The sequence below is a fragment of the Dermacentor albipictus genome, chromosome 1 (genome assembly GCF_038994185.2).
Source record: "Dermacentor albipictus isolate Rhodes 1998 colony chromosome 1, USDA_Dalb.pri_finalv2, whole genome shotgun sequence".
NCBI lineage: Eukaryota > Metazoa > Arthropoda > Arachnida > Ixodida > Ixodidae > Dermacentor > Dermacentor albipictus.
Window position 1 is genome coordinate 140527828 of NC_091821.1, and position 17722 is coordinate 140545549.

At 48.8% G+C, this 17722-nt stretch overlaps 1 protein-coding gene across 1 annotated transcript in view; it reads left to right on the top strand.

Moving 5' to 3' along the window:
• Positions 1–17722, top strand: part of LOC135900044 (uncharacterized) — a 554543-nt gene that overhangs the window by 518316 nt on the left and 18505 nt on the right. The window contains exons 18-19 of the mRNA XM_065429465.1: positions 11059–11406; positions 16634–16780. Of these exons, the coding sequence (XP_065285537.1) occupies positions 11059–11406; positions 16634–16780 (495 nt within the window). The remainder of the gene's footprint in view (positions 1–11058; positions 11407–16633; positions 16781–17722) is intronic.

The following is a 17722-nucleotide window of genomic DNA, read 5'->3' on the forward strand; positions in this document are numbered from 1 at the left end:
ACACAAGCCTTCCTGTTTTGCATTGATAAGTGCACCAGGATGATTGCAGCAATAGCTGGTGAAGAAGACGCTAACAGTGTAATTTCTTTTTTGAACAGGAAAATGTTTGGCAATGTAAAAGTAATTGTCTCCGGTGATGGACCGGCTTTCCGAAGTCGTTGGTTACAGGAATGGGCTGAAAAGATTAACATCGACTTACGGTTCGCTGCACCCTATCATCCCGCAGCAAATGGGCTAGCTGAAAGGGCTATCACTGACATCAAACAATAAATTAGCATGTATCCAGCATTCCCAGGTGGTTGAAAATGTCTGGAAGCGGCAGTAACTCACCACAACCGCTCGTATACAACTGGCCTGGGATGCGCTCCTCTATTCGCTGCATCTGGGGCACCACCTTATCTGCCGGCGAATGTAAGCCATGGCAGTGACAAGAACATAAAGCTTACAGAAGCAGGAACAAGTGATGATAGTAGATCAAGGTATCGTGAAAGAATGAAGATAAATTTCAACAAGAGTCAAAATACAACGTTACCAACACTCGACGTCGGTGACTTCGCACTGATAAAAAGAGGGCTTAGCCTGAACGCCGATTATAACGGGACATTTTGTGTGATCAAGACGGCAAGTCAAGAGAGAGAGAGAGAAACAACTTTACTGGTCCATTGCGAACTGAAACGCGTTAAGCGTCTGATGGGGTGGCTCCCTCTTCGCGGGCTCCATATGCTTCCAGGGCCGCCTGGCCCCTGTGGATCAGTCGGAGCTGCTCTTCCAGGGCGGGGCTGGACAGCATGATCTCCCATCGCTCGGAAAGAGTGGGGATAGCAGGGGGGTTAGTTATGGGTATAGGTGGGGGGTGGTCAATGGAGAGAGAGAGAGAGAGAAAGGCAAAGGAAAGACAGGGAGGTTAACCAGAGATTATCTCCGGTTGGCTACCCTGTACTGGGGGAGGGGAAAGGGGAAGCGATAGGTGAGAGGGAGAAGGATTTAAAAAAAAAAGAAACTACACACACACGCACGTACACACAAATTGTTTCTGTGGGCACTGTCACGCAGCCCGCAAAGGCGTTCCTACTGTGATGCAGTGCACCGTACAATCCTGAGTCACACAGTGAAGTCACAATCTGTCAGAAAGTCCAGTGTCTTTTAAATACCGCAGCAGTGCCTTCATAGCCGATCACGCTGATGTTCGCGTAGGCCAGTGTCCAAGGATCTTGTTTTCTGACAGTGGGCGCTTGTCCAGTTTGTCTAGGGTGGCTGAGAGGGCTGCTCTTTGCGGGTTGAAACGAGAGCACTCACAAAGAAGGTGCGCGATTGTTTCATTGCACCCGCAGAAGTCACAAAGTGGGTTGTCGGACATTCCGATAAGAAAGGAGTACGCATTTGAAAATGCTACTCCAAGCCATAGACGAACTAGAAGGGTACAGTCGCGTCGTGGAAGTTCGGGCGGAATACGGAGTTGTAAAGTAGGGTCCAGGGTATGAAGTCGTGCACTTCTGAAATCGGATGAATTCCACTGAGCTAATGTCAGGTCGTTTGCCAGTACGGCAAGTTTTTTCGCTGCGTCGGCTCTCGAAAGAGGAATGGCAACGCACCTGACGCCGTCATGGGCAGATCGGGCAGCTGCGTCTGCTCGATCATTGCCGTGTATGCCACAGTGACTAGGCAACCACTGATATATGATATCGTGTCCTTCGTCAACTATGCGATGGTGTACTTCTCTGATCTCTGCGACGAGCTGTTCATGTGATCCATGGCGCATTGCTGAGAGTACACTCTGTAGGGCTGCCTTGGAATCACAGAAGACTGACCATGCATGCGGTGGTTCCTCCTGAATGAAATGGAGAGCCGCACGCAAGGCTACCAGTTCAGCAGCTGTCGTTGATGATACATGCGACGTTTTTAGCTAGGTGGTCAATGGAAAAATTGCACTCTCCTATGACGTGCCGAACGGTGCCTAATGCATTGCAGTGAGGACATGTGTTCTTATATCTCTCTGGGTACATTTTGTTCTGGAGGCAGGGGTGGGGAAAGGATCCTGCCTGGATTTGCCTGTATATTGTTTGTTCGGCTCTGGTCAAGGAGTGGTGGGGGTGCGGGAATGTCTTCCTGCCGTCCCTGTAATATCTGACTATATCTCTGTAATTTGTGATGGGTTGCCATCCCATTGCCTCCTCCTCGTTGGCCCGGGAGTTTAGCGCTCGGGCCTGTTGATGAGCATATTCATTGCCCTCAACTAAAGAGTGAGCCGGGACCCAAACTAATTCGATTGCTTGTTTAGGAGGCGTAGCTTTACCAAGAATTTTTAGTGCCCCAAGGGACACCCAGCCAGATCTGTAGTTCTTGTATGCAGCTTGTGAGTCCGTGACGATCTTGGTGACGTTTGGTTGCAGGAGTGCGAGAGCTATCGCTGCTTCTTCTGCTTCCTCCGAAGACGGAGTGTAGATTGATGCGCAGGTGACCAGCTTTTCTAGCCCGGTGACCACGACTGTTGCCCTCGTGGAGCGTTTCGATAGAGAGGCGTCTGTATATAAAACAGTGTCGTCTTCCTCCAGGGTCCTGGAGATGGCTCTTGCGCGGGCGTCGCGTCGTCCGGCATGCCTTGTGGGGTTCATGTTGCGTGGTAGTGGTTTGCATTCCAACTTCTCACTCAGCTTTTCGGGTAATTGGTCGTGGCGGGTGTAGTGCGATTCTTGCCATCCTAGCTTGCGGAGGACGCTTCTGCCCGCCTTGGTCTGGCTAAGGCGTACCCTTTGATTGGATAGGTGGGCTTCTACGAGCTCGGCTACTGTGTTGTGGACTCCCATTTGAAGTAATTTTGTCGTGGATGAATTTATGGGAATACCCAGGGCCTGCTTCGTGGCTTTCCTGATTATTGCGTCAAGTAGTAAGACGTCCTTCTTGAGGAGCTGCAGGTACGGCGCCGCGTAGACGATTCGTGATATAACAAAGGCCTCAACGAGGCGCAAGGTGTCCGATTCCTTCAGACCCCTCCGCCTGTTGGCCACTCGTCTGATCATGTTCAAGATTTGGTCTGACGTGAGCTTCATTTTTCTAATCATGGCTGTTGCCTTGCCGTCTGCCTGGATCAGGAGGCCCAGGATCCTGAGTTGTGGTACCGGGAGGATCCGGTTCCCTTCCAAAGTGATTTCTATATTTTCTGCTTGGGTACATGATGCACGTGGTCTGACAACGGTCAGCTCCGATTTTTGAGGCGAACAGCAAAGGCCACATGTCTTCACATAGCTGTTGATCGTGTCAGCCGCTTTTTGTAGCGTGTTTTCTATCCAGCCATCCGACCCTGCCCTCGCAGTCCAGAGGGTGATGTCGTCGGCATATAATGCGTGGCCCAGACCATCTATTGATTCGAGAAGCTTGGGCAATGGCAAGAGAGCCATGTTAAATAACAGGGGGGAAAGGACCGAACCTTGCGGCGTTCCTCGAACCCCCAGGTAGATCGGTTGGGATGTCTCCTCTCCTATTCTGATCCTTGCCGTTCGGTTACGAAGAAAGTCTCGGATGTAGTTGTAAGTTTTCACTCCACAACCCGTGTTGCGCAGGTTGCGGAGGACACTTTCATGTGTGACGTTATCAAATGCCCCTGTGAGGTCTAGCGCTAGTATCGCTCGCGGCGCCTGCTTCGTTGCTCGCTTAATTACCAGTTCGTTGAGTTGTACGAGAACATCCTGGGTGCCCAGGTGTTGCCTAAAGCCATACATTGTCTCTGGCATCTGATCGGTGGCATCAAGATGTCGCTGCAACCTCTTAATTACCATACGTTCCATGACCTTCCCCACGCAGGACGTGAGGGATATCGGTCGCATGTTGTCGATGTGAGGTGTCTTCCCAGGCTTGGGTATGAAGCGGACTTCTGCCTCTTTCCATTCGTGTGGAAGATTGCCAGACTCCCAGACCCGGTTCATATACTCGAGCAGCTGTCTGCGGGCCTTGTGCCCGAGGTTGTTAAGTAACTTGTAGGTAATGGAATCGGGTCCCGGCGCACTGCCCCTGTTGCTCTCGGAGATTGCTGAGATCAACTCGGTGTCAGTGAATGGCTTATCTAACGCTTCATTGGTAGGTCCTGCGTAGTCGGGAGGTGCGATATCACCCTTCTCCGTTTTCAGGTACTTGACCTTCAGGTCGTTGATGAGTTTGTCGGCACCCCCAGTATAGTTGTTGAGGGTGCGTGTGAGGCTTCGATTAGTGGCGCTCTTGCTGCCGAGAGGATCGATCAGGTGACGAAGGAGGCACCACGTCTTCCTGGTAGAAAGGGTGCCCTGCAGTCCATCACACACGCTCAGCCAGTTCTCTCTGCACAGCTTGTACGCGTATTCAGCTGCTTGCTTGTTGAGATCATGGATGCGTTTGCGAAGTTTCTTGTTGTGTCGTTGTTTCTTCCAGCGTCTGGTGAGGCTGTGTCGTGCTTCCCAAAGGTGGGCAAGCTTTGCGTCCACACAGGGTGTCTGCAGTGTGGTCGCAATTTTCTGGGTGTATTTGTCTACCAGCTCGAGTTGTTCCTTAGCCCATTCCCCATACGATTTGGTGCTGTTCGTGTCCTCGTCTTCATCGGCTGCTTGCCTTTTTCGAAGTTTGTCCCAGTCAGTTATCTTTGTTGTTCCCATTCGGGCCTTGAAGGCGGGCCCCCTGATCGTAATACTGAGGATATCGTGGTCCGACCCCAGGTTCGCGCCTGTGTTCTGCCACGACACGTCCAAGGTTCCACTCAGCAGGGTAAGGTCTGGAGTGGTGTCCCGGGTTGTACTTGTGCCCATGCGGGTGGGAGTGTCTGGTTCGTTGAGTAGAGCTAATGTGTGCTGATCCATGAGGTTCGCCAGCACCCTGCCTCTCTTGGAGCAAAATTTGTAACCCCATATTGTGTGAGGCGCATTGAAATCTCCTAATATCAATAGGGGTCGGCTGCCCGCCTCTCTCTTGCTGTCGAGTAATGTGCCCTCTATGTCAAGGTTCTTCTTGGAGGGCCGACAGTATGCGTTGAGTATAAAGATGTTGTTTTTGCTTCCTATGCCTCTGCTGTGAATTTCCAAGAGAACGTGTTCACACCCTCTCTGAATGGTAATGTGCTGCGTTGCAGCAATGTTGCTTCGGACTAGGATGTCTGTGCTTTTCTCACTGGGATCGGTGTATGTAACGTACCCCGCGAGTTTTGGTCGCGAGTTCGTTTCTTGAATTGCAAGGATATCCGGTTTGTGTTCCGCATTATCTATGTATTGCTGTAATTCGCCTATTTTGTCTTTAATTCCTCGGCAGTTCCATTGGGCTAAGATCGTTGTATCTTCCTTCCTATTTTTACGCCTGGCCGCCATCTTGGCTCAGGTTGGTAGTCGTGAGACTACTCGCCATGCACGGTTTCCCATACGGGGCTCCCTTTTTAGCTTTTTGAGTGGTTAGTATAAGCTGGTTGACATTAGCTTCTAGCGCGTCGAACTTGGCCATCTTGGACGTTATCAGGGCGATTTGGCTGGCAAGCTGTGTGACCATCTCGGTGAGGGCTTCAATGGGCTTGGCCCACGCCGGTTCCTCAGACGGACTCGATTCAATTTTCTCTGCCTCCATTGCTGTTACCGGGGGCTCCGGTTGAGCGTCCCTCTTGGCAATTTTGCGTTTTGTGACATCCTCGCTGTTTTTCGATTTTTCTAATGCCTCCATGCGTGCAAGAAGCGCGCTGATTTGCTCATTTTGCTTAACTACAAGCGCTTTGAGTTGCATACATTCCTCACAATCTTTCTTGGGAGTCTGGGGAAGGGGAGGGAAATCTTTGTTGCTAAGAGCGATAGGAGATCTAACTGCCCAGCCCACCTGTTTAGCGGCGTTCCTCGACGGTGTCTGGCTCCGTGTCTTCGACCTTGAGCGCGACTCCCGGCGGCGCCCGCTACAGCTGCTGCCGGCCACGTCACCCGGCGACGACGTTCTCGAGCCCGGCTTTGAGGCGCAGCTGCTGCACCGCCCTCGTCCGCCTTCAAAGGAAAGAGAGTGATTCCGGTACCCTGACGTAGCTGCTCCCTCCCGACGTGGCGGTTTGGAGGATTCTGCGGGCGTGTAGTTGGTATCTTTCCGCTCCCACCGGCGTTTCCGTACCACGTACGGGATCTTGAAGCGAGCTCTGCACACCTTGTCTGCGGTCAAATGTTCTCCTCCACAGAGGTCACACTTGGGGGTACACTTGTGCTGTTCATCGGGATTTCGAGCACCACATCCCCGGCAGATCCGGTCTGTTGGATCAGGGCAAACATCCATGCGGTGGCCCAGGCGACCGCACTGATAGCAGATATCTATCTGTTTTCTGTATAACGAGCATTTGGCGAGCAGGCCCCCGTAACGAACGTAGTTCGGCACTTTGGGTCCATTGAAGGCGATCACCACAGACGTCGTGTTAGCGATGCGGTTGGCCTCTACAGCAGTGGGATTATATTCGTTGACGATGTTCTCATTGATTTCTTGAACCGTGTCTCCGAGGGGGACGCCTCGTATGACTCCCTTGGTCATGCCATGGGGGGCCGATTCGTAGGCGCTGACCTCGTGCTCATTTCCTTGGACGACAATCTTGGTGACTGCAACATACCGGTTAGCATTTTCTCTTTTTGAAGTACTGATGACAACGATGTTTTGCTGGTAATTTGGGCATATCACGTCCCGGATCCATTCTTCTTTGGTGACTCCCGCCGCAGCGTAAATGGCCCGGCCAACTTCCATATGGCCGACCTTGCTGATATTCAGACCACCGCGTGGTCTCACCACGATCTTGGTATCGTCTCGGGGCAAGTCAACAAGGACATTTAATGACCATATGGTACATTGGCCCCAATGACACCATGGAATCCGCCGCTCTTGGAATTATATTCAAGTATCATCCCAGGAGGGATGCAAACAGTACTGGGTGGAATGAAGCAATCCTATGATGGTCTGCAAATAGAAATTGAAGCAAGACAAGGGGCAAGGTGAGAAAAGAGAATAAAGAGGAAACCCGCCGTGGTTGTTTAGTGTCTATGGTGTTGGGCTGCTAAGCACGTGATCGCGGGATTGAATAGCGGCGACGGCGGCCGCATTTCGGTGGGGGCGAAATGCGAAAACACCCGTGTGCTTAGATTTAGGTGCACGTTAAAGAACCCCAGGTGGTCGAAATTTCCGGAGTCCTCCACTACGGCGTGCCTCATAATCAGATCATGGTTTTGGCACGTAAAACCCCATAATTTAATTTTTAGAATAAAGAAGAAGTGCGATAGAACAAAATGGAGTCTTTGTTGTGCAGCTACTAAGTGCAGTTATATTTCATATTTTACGCTAGCAATTATATGGACACTCCAGGCGCATTTCTGCTGTCGCCGTGAGGTCCCGCATAAAGTCTGAGGGCGATAAAATCGTCGCCTGGCGCCGTATGCTGTATGTGCGAGTGAAAGCATGTGAGGGTGAGCCGCGGATCATGGCTCAATCTCGCGCACGAAAGGGAGGAAAGCGGGAAAGAAGCGCGCCTTTTTCCGTCGAGCGAAAGGCTCTGGAAGGAAGGTAGAGAGAGGGGGGGTGGCGTTGTACTCCGGGCGGCGGCGCGCCCGCCCGCGGGCCGCTGTATCTTGAACGCCATCTGCAACGGGCACACGGTCCGCCGTGCGCTGTGTGTTTGCGGGCTGATTCTCGTTGATGTGAAAGGCAGCACGACGGTCAATTCGCTCGCTGCTGCTGCCGCGCTTCCTCACTCCAGCGTTTTGACAGCGAGTTTCCGCGGTCATCGAGTGAGAGGACCGGTGTTCAGTTTCAGGTGTTCAGTTTGCTTGTGCGCGCGCGACACCATGCTTGTTAACTTATTTAGTGTGCCTATGTCTTTAAGTTTATACGGCCGATAAAACTGCTATCCTTACTTCGTATAACTGTCCACTAATTTACTGTCGCAATTGCTGCTTCGCCTTTCGGGCGAAACTGCAACTTCTTTCATAAGTGCGTATCCCTGAGAGGCAAGAGGCACGCCGTCCGCATGGCTGCAAAACGACCAAGCCAAGCGGACTCGCGCTCCGCTCACACCTTTTTATAGCGGAGCGGTGCACATGTAGAAGCACAATTGTGTGCATCGCATGTAGCCTTATATGCCGTTTATCCGCTGGTGGCTTGAGCGCTGTGCAGATGTGCACTAGCGTTCCCGTTGAGCTGCTGCATGCAAATGGTTAGGACACATTTGTTTGAGCGAAGTGAACCGTAAATGCTCAGCTAAATCTTTCTATTGTGTGCCTGTACGCAGAGCGCAATGGAAAGAAATAAATGGTAAAATAAGCCTCCACTTACTGTCATCGCACTTGTAGGACAAAGTATTAGCATTATTTTATTGCCGTTATTGAGGACAGTCGAATGTTTTGAAATCGCTTGACCAAACAAAGCGCGTCATAGTTACCGCTGAATTTACTTGATTTCTGTCCACTAAATGGCGCTGCAGCAGTTAGCATAGGACTAAAAAGTAAGGAAGCTCTGCTGACAGCAGTTGGAAAAAACCTTAAAAGACAAATACCAGACAGTTGGCGACAAATAGAATGAATTTAATTTATAAAAGCAAGGGGGACAAAGCTAGCATTCACTCATATACACCGTTGACCATTACATCGGTAATATACTGGTTAGCAATGCAGGGGATTAAATTAAAGCTGTAAGTATGGGCAAAGAATATTGGCGTTTTGGGAGAACTTCAGAGTGGCTTCAGAATAGGTAGGCGTCTGGATGATAACTTATTTGTCCTTAGTGCATTGAAATATCCAGACAAGAAAGGAGGCTGCTATATGCGGCTTTTTTATACATTACCGGAGTGTATGACAACGTAAACCGCAACATATTGTGGGATATTCTGGAAGGGGAAGGCTTAGACAACGACTGTATACAGCTTTTGAGGGATATTTATCTAGAAAATACAGTTTGCGTGGAATGGGAAGGGATGAGCAGCGACGAAAGATTTAGCGAAAGGCAAAGGAAAGACAGGGGAGTTAACCAGAAATTCTTTGCGGTTGGCAACCCTTTACCAGAGGAAGGGCAAAGGAATGCGGTAACTGAGAGAGAGAAAAATAATAAAAAATTGAAAAAAAATGACAATGCAGAACTGTTTCTGTGGCCACCGTCACGCAGTCTGCGAAGGCGTTCCTAGTGTTACACTGTGTCAACGTTTCATCCTACGTCATGCAGAGCAGCAAGCTGATATCAACAAGGGGCTGAGACAGGGGTGCCGTCTATCTCCACTACTGCTTATGATGCACATGGCAAGGCTGGAAAGGACACTAGAGGGAAGCAATAACGGGTTTAATACCTCATACAAACAGGCGAGTACAATAGTAGAGCAGTAGCTTCCAGGTTTTTTTTTTTTTTTTTACGTGGACGACATTCTGTTGCCAGCCAACAAGCAAAGTGGTATGCAACGTCTGGCTCATATCGTTGGACAGGAAGGCAAGAATTTAGGTCTGAAATTAGGCGTTAAGAAAGTCAGCTGTTGTGGTATTCAATTAAAACAGTGAACAGACAGTGTCAATACAGGGCCAGGAAATACCTCGGGTAAAAGGACCTTGGTCCTGGACCAGGAAATCCGTCCCGGACAAGGATGAATTCTTCTTCAACTACGAGGCTTTTCTTTCGAGGAACCCGTATGGGTTTCTTTTGTATAGATTGCTACGATTGGGTAGATGTCTCATTTTCCCTTAATTAGTTACTTCTCTCCACCTTGCGGGTTTCCGCAGAACTCTTACGTCAAACCTTAAACAATGTTTCTATAATACAGGTAAAAGAATTGAATATTTACAGTTTAGTGTTACAAATATATACGCCATAACAGTTCCTGAATACGTTAGTTGGACGCTGTTAGGCGACTTTATAGTGCATGATATACATTTAATGCTGTTATAGGTTGCCGTTAACAGTACATGATGCTGTTAAATACTTATGCTGTGTAACATGCACAGGGTGTCCCACGCAGCTTGTGCCAAAATTTAAAAATATGCAAGTGCCACATAACTGCACAGAACCAAGGTACTGTTGTTTGCCGTCGCCTGGAGCAAGTCAGACTGATGTTTGTATTTCGCCTAATTACACGATTAGTTATTAATTAAATCACTTATCAAATGTTATAATCAGAGCAAAATTGTCAATCTGAAAATTGTTGGCTGTCATGGAACATTGTAGGCTATCATGGAACGTGCTACTTAAATGTTTTTTCAAGCGTTGAGAAAGCCAGCAAAACACGAAAGAAAAAAAATGTCGCGCGGCAGATTTTTCGCGTGCTCTCGCGGGTTTGTTTCAGGCTTGCAAAAAAATATTTAAATAAACTTTTAAGTAAACATTAAATATAAAAATATTTTTAAATTCTCTCACATGTTACATGGAACGTTAGCCTGTATAAAAAAAATATCTTCAGTATTATCTGTACGCGTGAGAGCCGAGTTCAAAGAACCTTCGGTCTCAGCCTCCTCGCTTCATCGAACGTGGAAATAAATTCTATTCAGTCCAACTAAAATGAGGAATCACATGCTCTTTATCCTTCCTGATGATCGAATACGTCCATGCAACCATGAACACATGGTTGCATCTAAAATTCCGTAAGGTTGCGCATGAATGCTTCAGATCTCATGGCAATCTTTACTTGAACCTTTTTTGTTACGGGAGAGGCTAAGTCATCACTTTCACTGCTACGTCTTAGCTAAGTCGGCACTACGACTTGGCTAAGTCACTTATTCCGCTGTGACGACCACTGTTGCGTTCTGAGTGTTTAAACAAATCCGTGTAATACTAGTCTACGCTTTTTAGAGGCTTACCCAGCGTCACGCGTATGCCTTCCTTGCTTTTTTTTTCTTACCAGGCTGCTTTAGCTTAGTATTCTTGCTTATTATTGTGTACCTTGTCAGCATTGCATTGTTCACTAGGGTGAAACTTCTTTTTACGTCCGTGATTCGTAAGCACCCTCGGACGCCTCAGCTAAAAGGGTCTCTGTACGAGTGTATAATTCTGCCAGTAGTCAAACTTGCTGTCTGTACATCTGCTGCGTCGCCAAACTCGGGCATGTCCGCAACGCTCCGACGTTCCTCGCAGTGTCCGGCTCATCGCTGGAGACCACCCTGCAGCTGCCAGCTCGCGCTCGGGGCTTCGTGCAGAGCCTCAACTACCCGCACCGGCCGCCGCAGAGCTTGGCCTACAGCGTGCGCCTGCTGGCGCCGCTGGGACAGCGCGTCGAGCTGCGTTTCGTAAACCGCAGCGTTGCCCCGGCGGCCGCCGTCGCTGGCGCTGTCCACCTGTGGGACCCGTACCGGACCCCGCAGCTGGCGCTCAGACTCGGCGCTGGCGCCGACAATGCCACCATCTCGTCCACGCTCCACACGCTGCGGCTATCGTACAGCGCCCCGGCGGCCCCTTTCCAGGCCTACTTCATCACACGAAAAGGTGCGCGCGCGCAATTGAGCTCACGGGAAGTCAGCGCCTGCTCAGCTGTTTCAACCGCAATGTGATCGCTTTTGTACCTAAGCATCACCCGCCGTGGTTGCTCAGTGGCAATGGTGTTAGGCTGGGGCCCTATAACGTAAAACTATTCCAATATGTTTCTATTCCAATCTGCTGACGTCAAATTTGCGTCACCACCGACGCAAGCACCGGGCGGTCACCCACAGGGTTGTCTGTACAGACCAATCAAACACTCTCCTCGTTCGTAGGAGGTCACTTTTGTTTGCTTGAAAAACGAATAACATTGCCTACACTGAGCGGCTTGTCGTATCAAATTGGCTGACAAGAGGCGAGGAGAACTCTCAAGTGGAGAGGGATCCGCTGGGGCATAGCCAGTGCACTGAAAATCGATAACCGGATGAAGAGGGTGGTGCCGGCGTCTGCGATTGGTCGGCTTTCCCTTACCTAGCTTGTGGTGGCTGGTCGAAAATCGCGGCGGCATGCAACGGAAGCTTAAGAATGACGCTAAAACTGACCCTCAGCAAAGAAGAGTTGGCAGAATGAGGTGGTAAACGTGTCGAAAGTGCTCGAAAACGTTACACGGCCACGCAAGAAGCTTTATTATACGCAAATACACCCATGCTTTCCGGCAGGTGCGAGTAGCCAGCGTCTCAGCGATCGGCGGCAGCAATCTTTTGTTCCTTTCGGAACGGGGCAGCCCGCGGCTATTCCGAAGAAAATTCAGTTTTGTTCGGCATATTAATGCATCTTTATCGCGTACACGTCACTTTCACGCGGTGAGTTTGTGCGGTTTTGTGACGTCACGTGACAGGCAGGTGAAGTGGGTGCAGCCCGAAAACTTTTTACCAATAGCCGAGGGCTAATGGCGAAAAGGGGTCGAATCAGAAATAACTGCTTTTCTTTTTTCTGTCAAATCATGCATAATCAGTGTGTGCACATCATATCAGATGGGGAGCCATCGCGGTTTTCGGGACGTCACGTGACAGACAGGTGAAGCGGGGCTGGTTGAAAAATGTTTTTGACGAATCGTGGAGGGTTGATAGCAGAATTGGAATAGAAAAGTTTGGAATAGTTTTACGTTATAGCGCCCCTGCTGAGCACGAGGTTGCGGGATCGAATCCAGGCCACGGCGGCCGCATTTCGATGGGGGCGAAATGCGAAAACACCCGTGTACTTAGATTTAGGTGCACGTTAAAGAACCCCAGGCGGTCTAAATTTCCGGAGTCCTCCACTACGGCGTGCCTCATAATCAGAAAGTGGTTTTGGCACGTAAAACCCCATAATTTAATCTAAGCATAAATTTTTTGCTTATATTTTTTGTATATGAAAGGCGTGCGTGTTCCAATTGTGATGTCATATTGGAAGGCCGATGTTCCCATTGAATTCTGGGGTTCTACCTGACAAAACCACGATTTCATTATGAAGCACGCCGTAGTGGGGGACTTCGGTTTAATTTTGACCAGCACGGTTGCTATAACGTGCCCCCAACGCGCGGTACACGGGCGCTTCTGCATTTAGCCCCCATCGAAATGCGGCCGCCGGGATTTGATCCCGTGGCTTCGTGCTTAGCAGCGCAACACCATATCCGCTAAGCCACCGCGGCGGGTGATGCTCCCATTGGGGACCATGCTTTCGATAAAAGGTTGATTGCGCTAAGTGTCACCCAAGTCTCCCGTCGAAACGTATGCACTCTTGGCCTTGCGTCTTGATGTTACAGCGCGAAGCGTGCAGGTGTTTCGGGCTTTCAGACGTGTCAGTGGACTACGCTGCTGTCAAGCGCCTTGAATTCGTTCAGCCGGACTGCATCCGGCAACAATAACAAGAATGGGTGCGATAACAAGTCGTTGTTCTTTTTATCATAGCATGTCGCAAATAACAGCGTGATCTGTCCGAAATATTTCCTTGTCTGCTATTTAGCGTGTTCCCGAAAACGTCAGGACACCTATGCGCAATTTCCTGAGAAATAATTCAAGTAGCGATAATCTTAATAAGGAGCTGTTTCAGTTATAATGTGATCGCTTTTATGCTTGGGCATCAATTTCTTGGTTATTTTTCTTGTATACAAAAGGAATTAACGTTATATATCGGTAGGTTGAAGTCACTGTTTTTTTTTCTGGTTAGCACTTGAGATATTTGAAGTTCTTGTTCTCGAAGTTAGGATGATGTTAAAGTACGTACCTTCTGAAGCCGCGTGCGAAGCTAAAGTCGCGTAACACCCGACGTCCAAATACAAATGTCGTAGGCATAAATGGAAAACCTAACGATACGTGGAAGAATGTCGGCGAGCCCAATGAGTGTTAGATTGAAGGGCGTTGGGCTCTGTGCTCCGCCCTGAGGGACCCCACAGTTGCTGTAATGCTGGGAGTTTGGGCCATCTCCGGAAAGCATGAAAAATGATCTCTTTTATAGGCAGCTACTAATACATAAATAGACCTTGACGCCAAGTCCTGCTGTCTCTTATGTACTGAAAATCGCTTCGTGTATTACGTTATCATCTGCTCCTTTAACATCCAGAAACAGGGCAGCAGATAATCTTTTGCAGGACTTCTGGTGTTCGACGTACGTCACAAGTCGATAACGTTGTCTACAGAAGAACGGCCACGCCTGAAACCGGCCGTTTCGTCTAGATACACTTGGTACCATTCTAGTCGTGCTAGAACCATCCTCCTCATTAGTTTTCCGATGTGAAAAGTGTACAGTGGTGGCATTTACCAGGAAACCAATTTCTCAATACGTGATATCTGTCGAAAGACACCTGATCTCGTGCAGCTCAAGTCACAGATTTTTGGGGGTGCTTATTCACATTACTTTCTCCTGAACCCCTCATGTGAATTATGTGAGAAAATTTCTGATCGGATTTTGTCACATGTTTAAGTTCCTAGCAGAAAAGACTTGGGAAGTGTCAATACAATCTATGCTGCAACTGTAAAGGGTCATCTTTATTGTATTTCTGCGGCACAGCCTTCCTGCCATCTCCAACACTTGCATAACTAACCTGAATACAGTTCAAGGCATCCAAGCCCAAGCCCTCAAGGTATGCCTTGGTCTACCGCGGAGCGCGTCAACGACAGAAGTTATTAGAGTCGCTCAAGATTACACTATTAGAACGCACATTACCACTGAAACAAAGCGTGTGCACATAAGACACTTCGCCCGGACCCCCACGCATCACCTCGCAAGTCTCCTAGTAGAAAGGCCCCACACGACATTCAGTGCAACTGTCTTCGCGCACCGTGCTTCTCTTAGGTCAAGTTACGCACCTGCGGAAAGACCGATTCCTCCATGGAGTGTGAGCCGTACTCAAGTAAACCTCACAATTCCAGGACTTCAGAAAAAGTCGGACTTACCGCCATCTGCACTCAAGCAACTTAGTTTGCTCCTCTTGTACGAGAAATACAGCGACTGCAAAAACGTTTACACTGAAGGCTCAACTACATCAACCAGTTCCAGTGGCGCTGTCGCTATGCCAACTATGTGAATAACCCAATGGTTCAAGACTTCTCATATCACTACGTCTACAGCTGCAGAGCTCGCGGCTCTTCGTGGTGCGCTTCATGTGATAAATACAGAGTCCTGGAAAATGGGCAGTCTTCTGCGATTCAAGGCCGGCCTTGCAATGTGTGCAGTCGTTTCTCCGACATGGAACTCACGATCAGCTCACGTGCGAAATCGCGGAACTTGTCCATGATTTAATAGAAAAAGGCCATGATACCTCTTTTCAGTGGATACCAGGTCATTGCAGTATCATTGGAAATGATGACGCCGATAAGGCAGCTCGGACGTCAAACGAAGAAGACCGCTGCGTTCCCATTCCTCTGTAAGGACCGACGCTGCGAGACACCTTCGCATTCTAGCACGCACGCTCTCGTTAACTGAGTGGAATACCGCACATACGAGGTGCACAAGACTGCACAGACTAAACCTTGTGCTGAAACTCGGACCTCCGGCCAGACTGCACCGACGCGAAGCGTTTCTTCTGTGTCGGTAGCGGCTGGGAGTTGCCTTCACTAAAGCTTATTCTGCACTTATTGGAATGGCTGACAGTCCTGGATGTGATGTCTGCGGAGGCGAGGAGAACATTGACCACTTATTATGCCACTGTCCTCAATTTGAAGCGCAAAGACAATCTGTGTCCAACGCACTCAGGAAACTAGATGATCGCCCTCTGAGTGAATAGACAATTCTAGAACACCGTCCCCAGCGATCATCGGCTCAAAAGGCAATGAAGGCACTTTTGTGCTTTCTGAGAATGTCTGGTTTGTACGAGGGCCTTTGACTCTGTAGTACTATCTGTTCACGTCTCTATACCCCATCTTTCTCCCTTCTTTCTCTTCCCCTTATCTCTTCCCCCAGTGTAGGGTAGCCAACCGGACTCTTGACTGGTTAACATCTCTGCCTTCCTTATATATATATATATATATATATATATATTAGCACTCATTACGCGGAGGTGCTCGTTCGTATTAAGAACCTCTCATGCGCCTTCTGCGGATGCTATGAAAACTCATTAAATTGCTCCATGGCTATATTTTCGCCGTATGCTATAGAGGCACGTAGTGCGCAGTAGGGAAATTAGAAACAGTTGCTTTATTTCTTTCGGAACTTGTGACCGCATTGCAAAGTAATCTCATGCATTGTTCAAGTGGCACGTCCGGTAGTCTACTTCTTGCCTTAGTGACGTGTGCGATCAGGCGGTACATACCGCGGTGATATAGACAAGGGAATAAAAGAGAAAATACTGGACACGGAGTGGCGCGTCGCTCAGAACAGGATCGGATAGGGCCGTGAACCAGTGAAGTCATGGTTGGTGACTCGTGCTTTGAAAAGTTTTTTATCTGTAGACACTTATGGGGCACCTCCATGGCTACTTTCTACTTACATGACGTTTTGAAAGCTCGACAAAAGGCGTTTCAAGACTTCTTGTAGCTCATGCGGGCAGTCATACAGCGTCGCATAATTCGCTGCTACAGATTTTTTAATCTAGCGAGAGATAGAAATTACAAGCCCTGAGGTTCTTGGGAGAGCACTTCGTCATACCTACGAGGACGTGACCATACTTGAGGCTTATTTTTATTCAGCGCTACAACCTTCAACAAAAGCCATAAGCAAACAGATGTGATGTTATGACCCGATTGCGTCATATTAAAAGTAATGAGTGCATTTGTACGCCATGCGTTCATTCACGTTCATGACTGTCGCTCCTGCCCAGATCCTTTGTACCTGGACAAAACCGTGACGCTGCTGGCAGACGTCTCCCTGGACTCCTGCACGCCAAACCCTTGCCTTAACGGAGGATCCTGCATCGAAGACGTGACTTCCAAGAAGCGCCTCTGCAGTTGCACTCCGCCGTTCGCAGGTATGTATGAGTGCACGCAAAGTTGACAACAGTGTAGGATTATTGGTTGCTAGATACGATATTCATTGCACTAACGAAAACGTTCACAAGAACAATTCAATATATAGGATGAGTTTTCTGGGACGCACGCCTTATGGTACTATTACCAGGAGATAAGCAGGACTGGAAGGAAGAGCACTTATTAACATTGCAGTACAGCAAAATGTAAAGTTTGCCGGGTATTGCGCTAGCAGACAAATGTTACACCACATGAAAACATTATGTAAGATCATTGGCGAAACCCGTCAAAACGTAAAGAAGAGTGAGGCGGTGTTCCCTACCGGACTGGTCCCTACCGGGATTCCCTACCGGTCCCTACCGGCATATGCATAAATCCCTACCGGGATTTATGCATATACTTTTCAATATAACTGAAAGTGCAGGAACAGAAAAAAAGAACTTATTTCGGACTACGCAAACTTTCTTTGGAGGTTAGAAATGCACGTGAGCTGACACCGGTTCCAGTGACCACGACGCAGTGCGCTCTCTATCGGCTTCGTAAAAGTGTTAATTCTTCTCCAATTGTGCGCGTCTGTATAAGCTAGTAAGTCGCTTTTGACTGAAGTATACCAGCTGGACTTGGACGTTGGACAAATTGAAGTTTGACATCGTTTCACAGTCACTTCCACCGATAGAGGAACGTAGGAAAGACAGGGAGGGCAACCAAGTCCAGTTACCTACCCTACACGTGCATACGTGGTTAGGAAAACTGTGTATGAGGGGAAAAAAGTTCAAGAAATTCATGCGCACAGGAGAATGCAGAGCATGTCATTTTTCGGCCAATCAAGGCTGTTGGCATTTAAGATCTTTGCAGCGAACGTGTGGCTCTCTGGGCAGATGAAATATCAGACCATGCATTGCGAATATTTCCTCCCGTGAGGGGCCGCGAAGAAATGGCTCAGC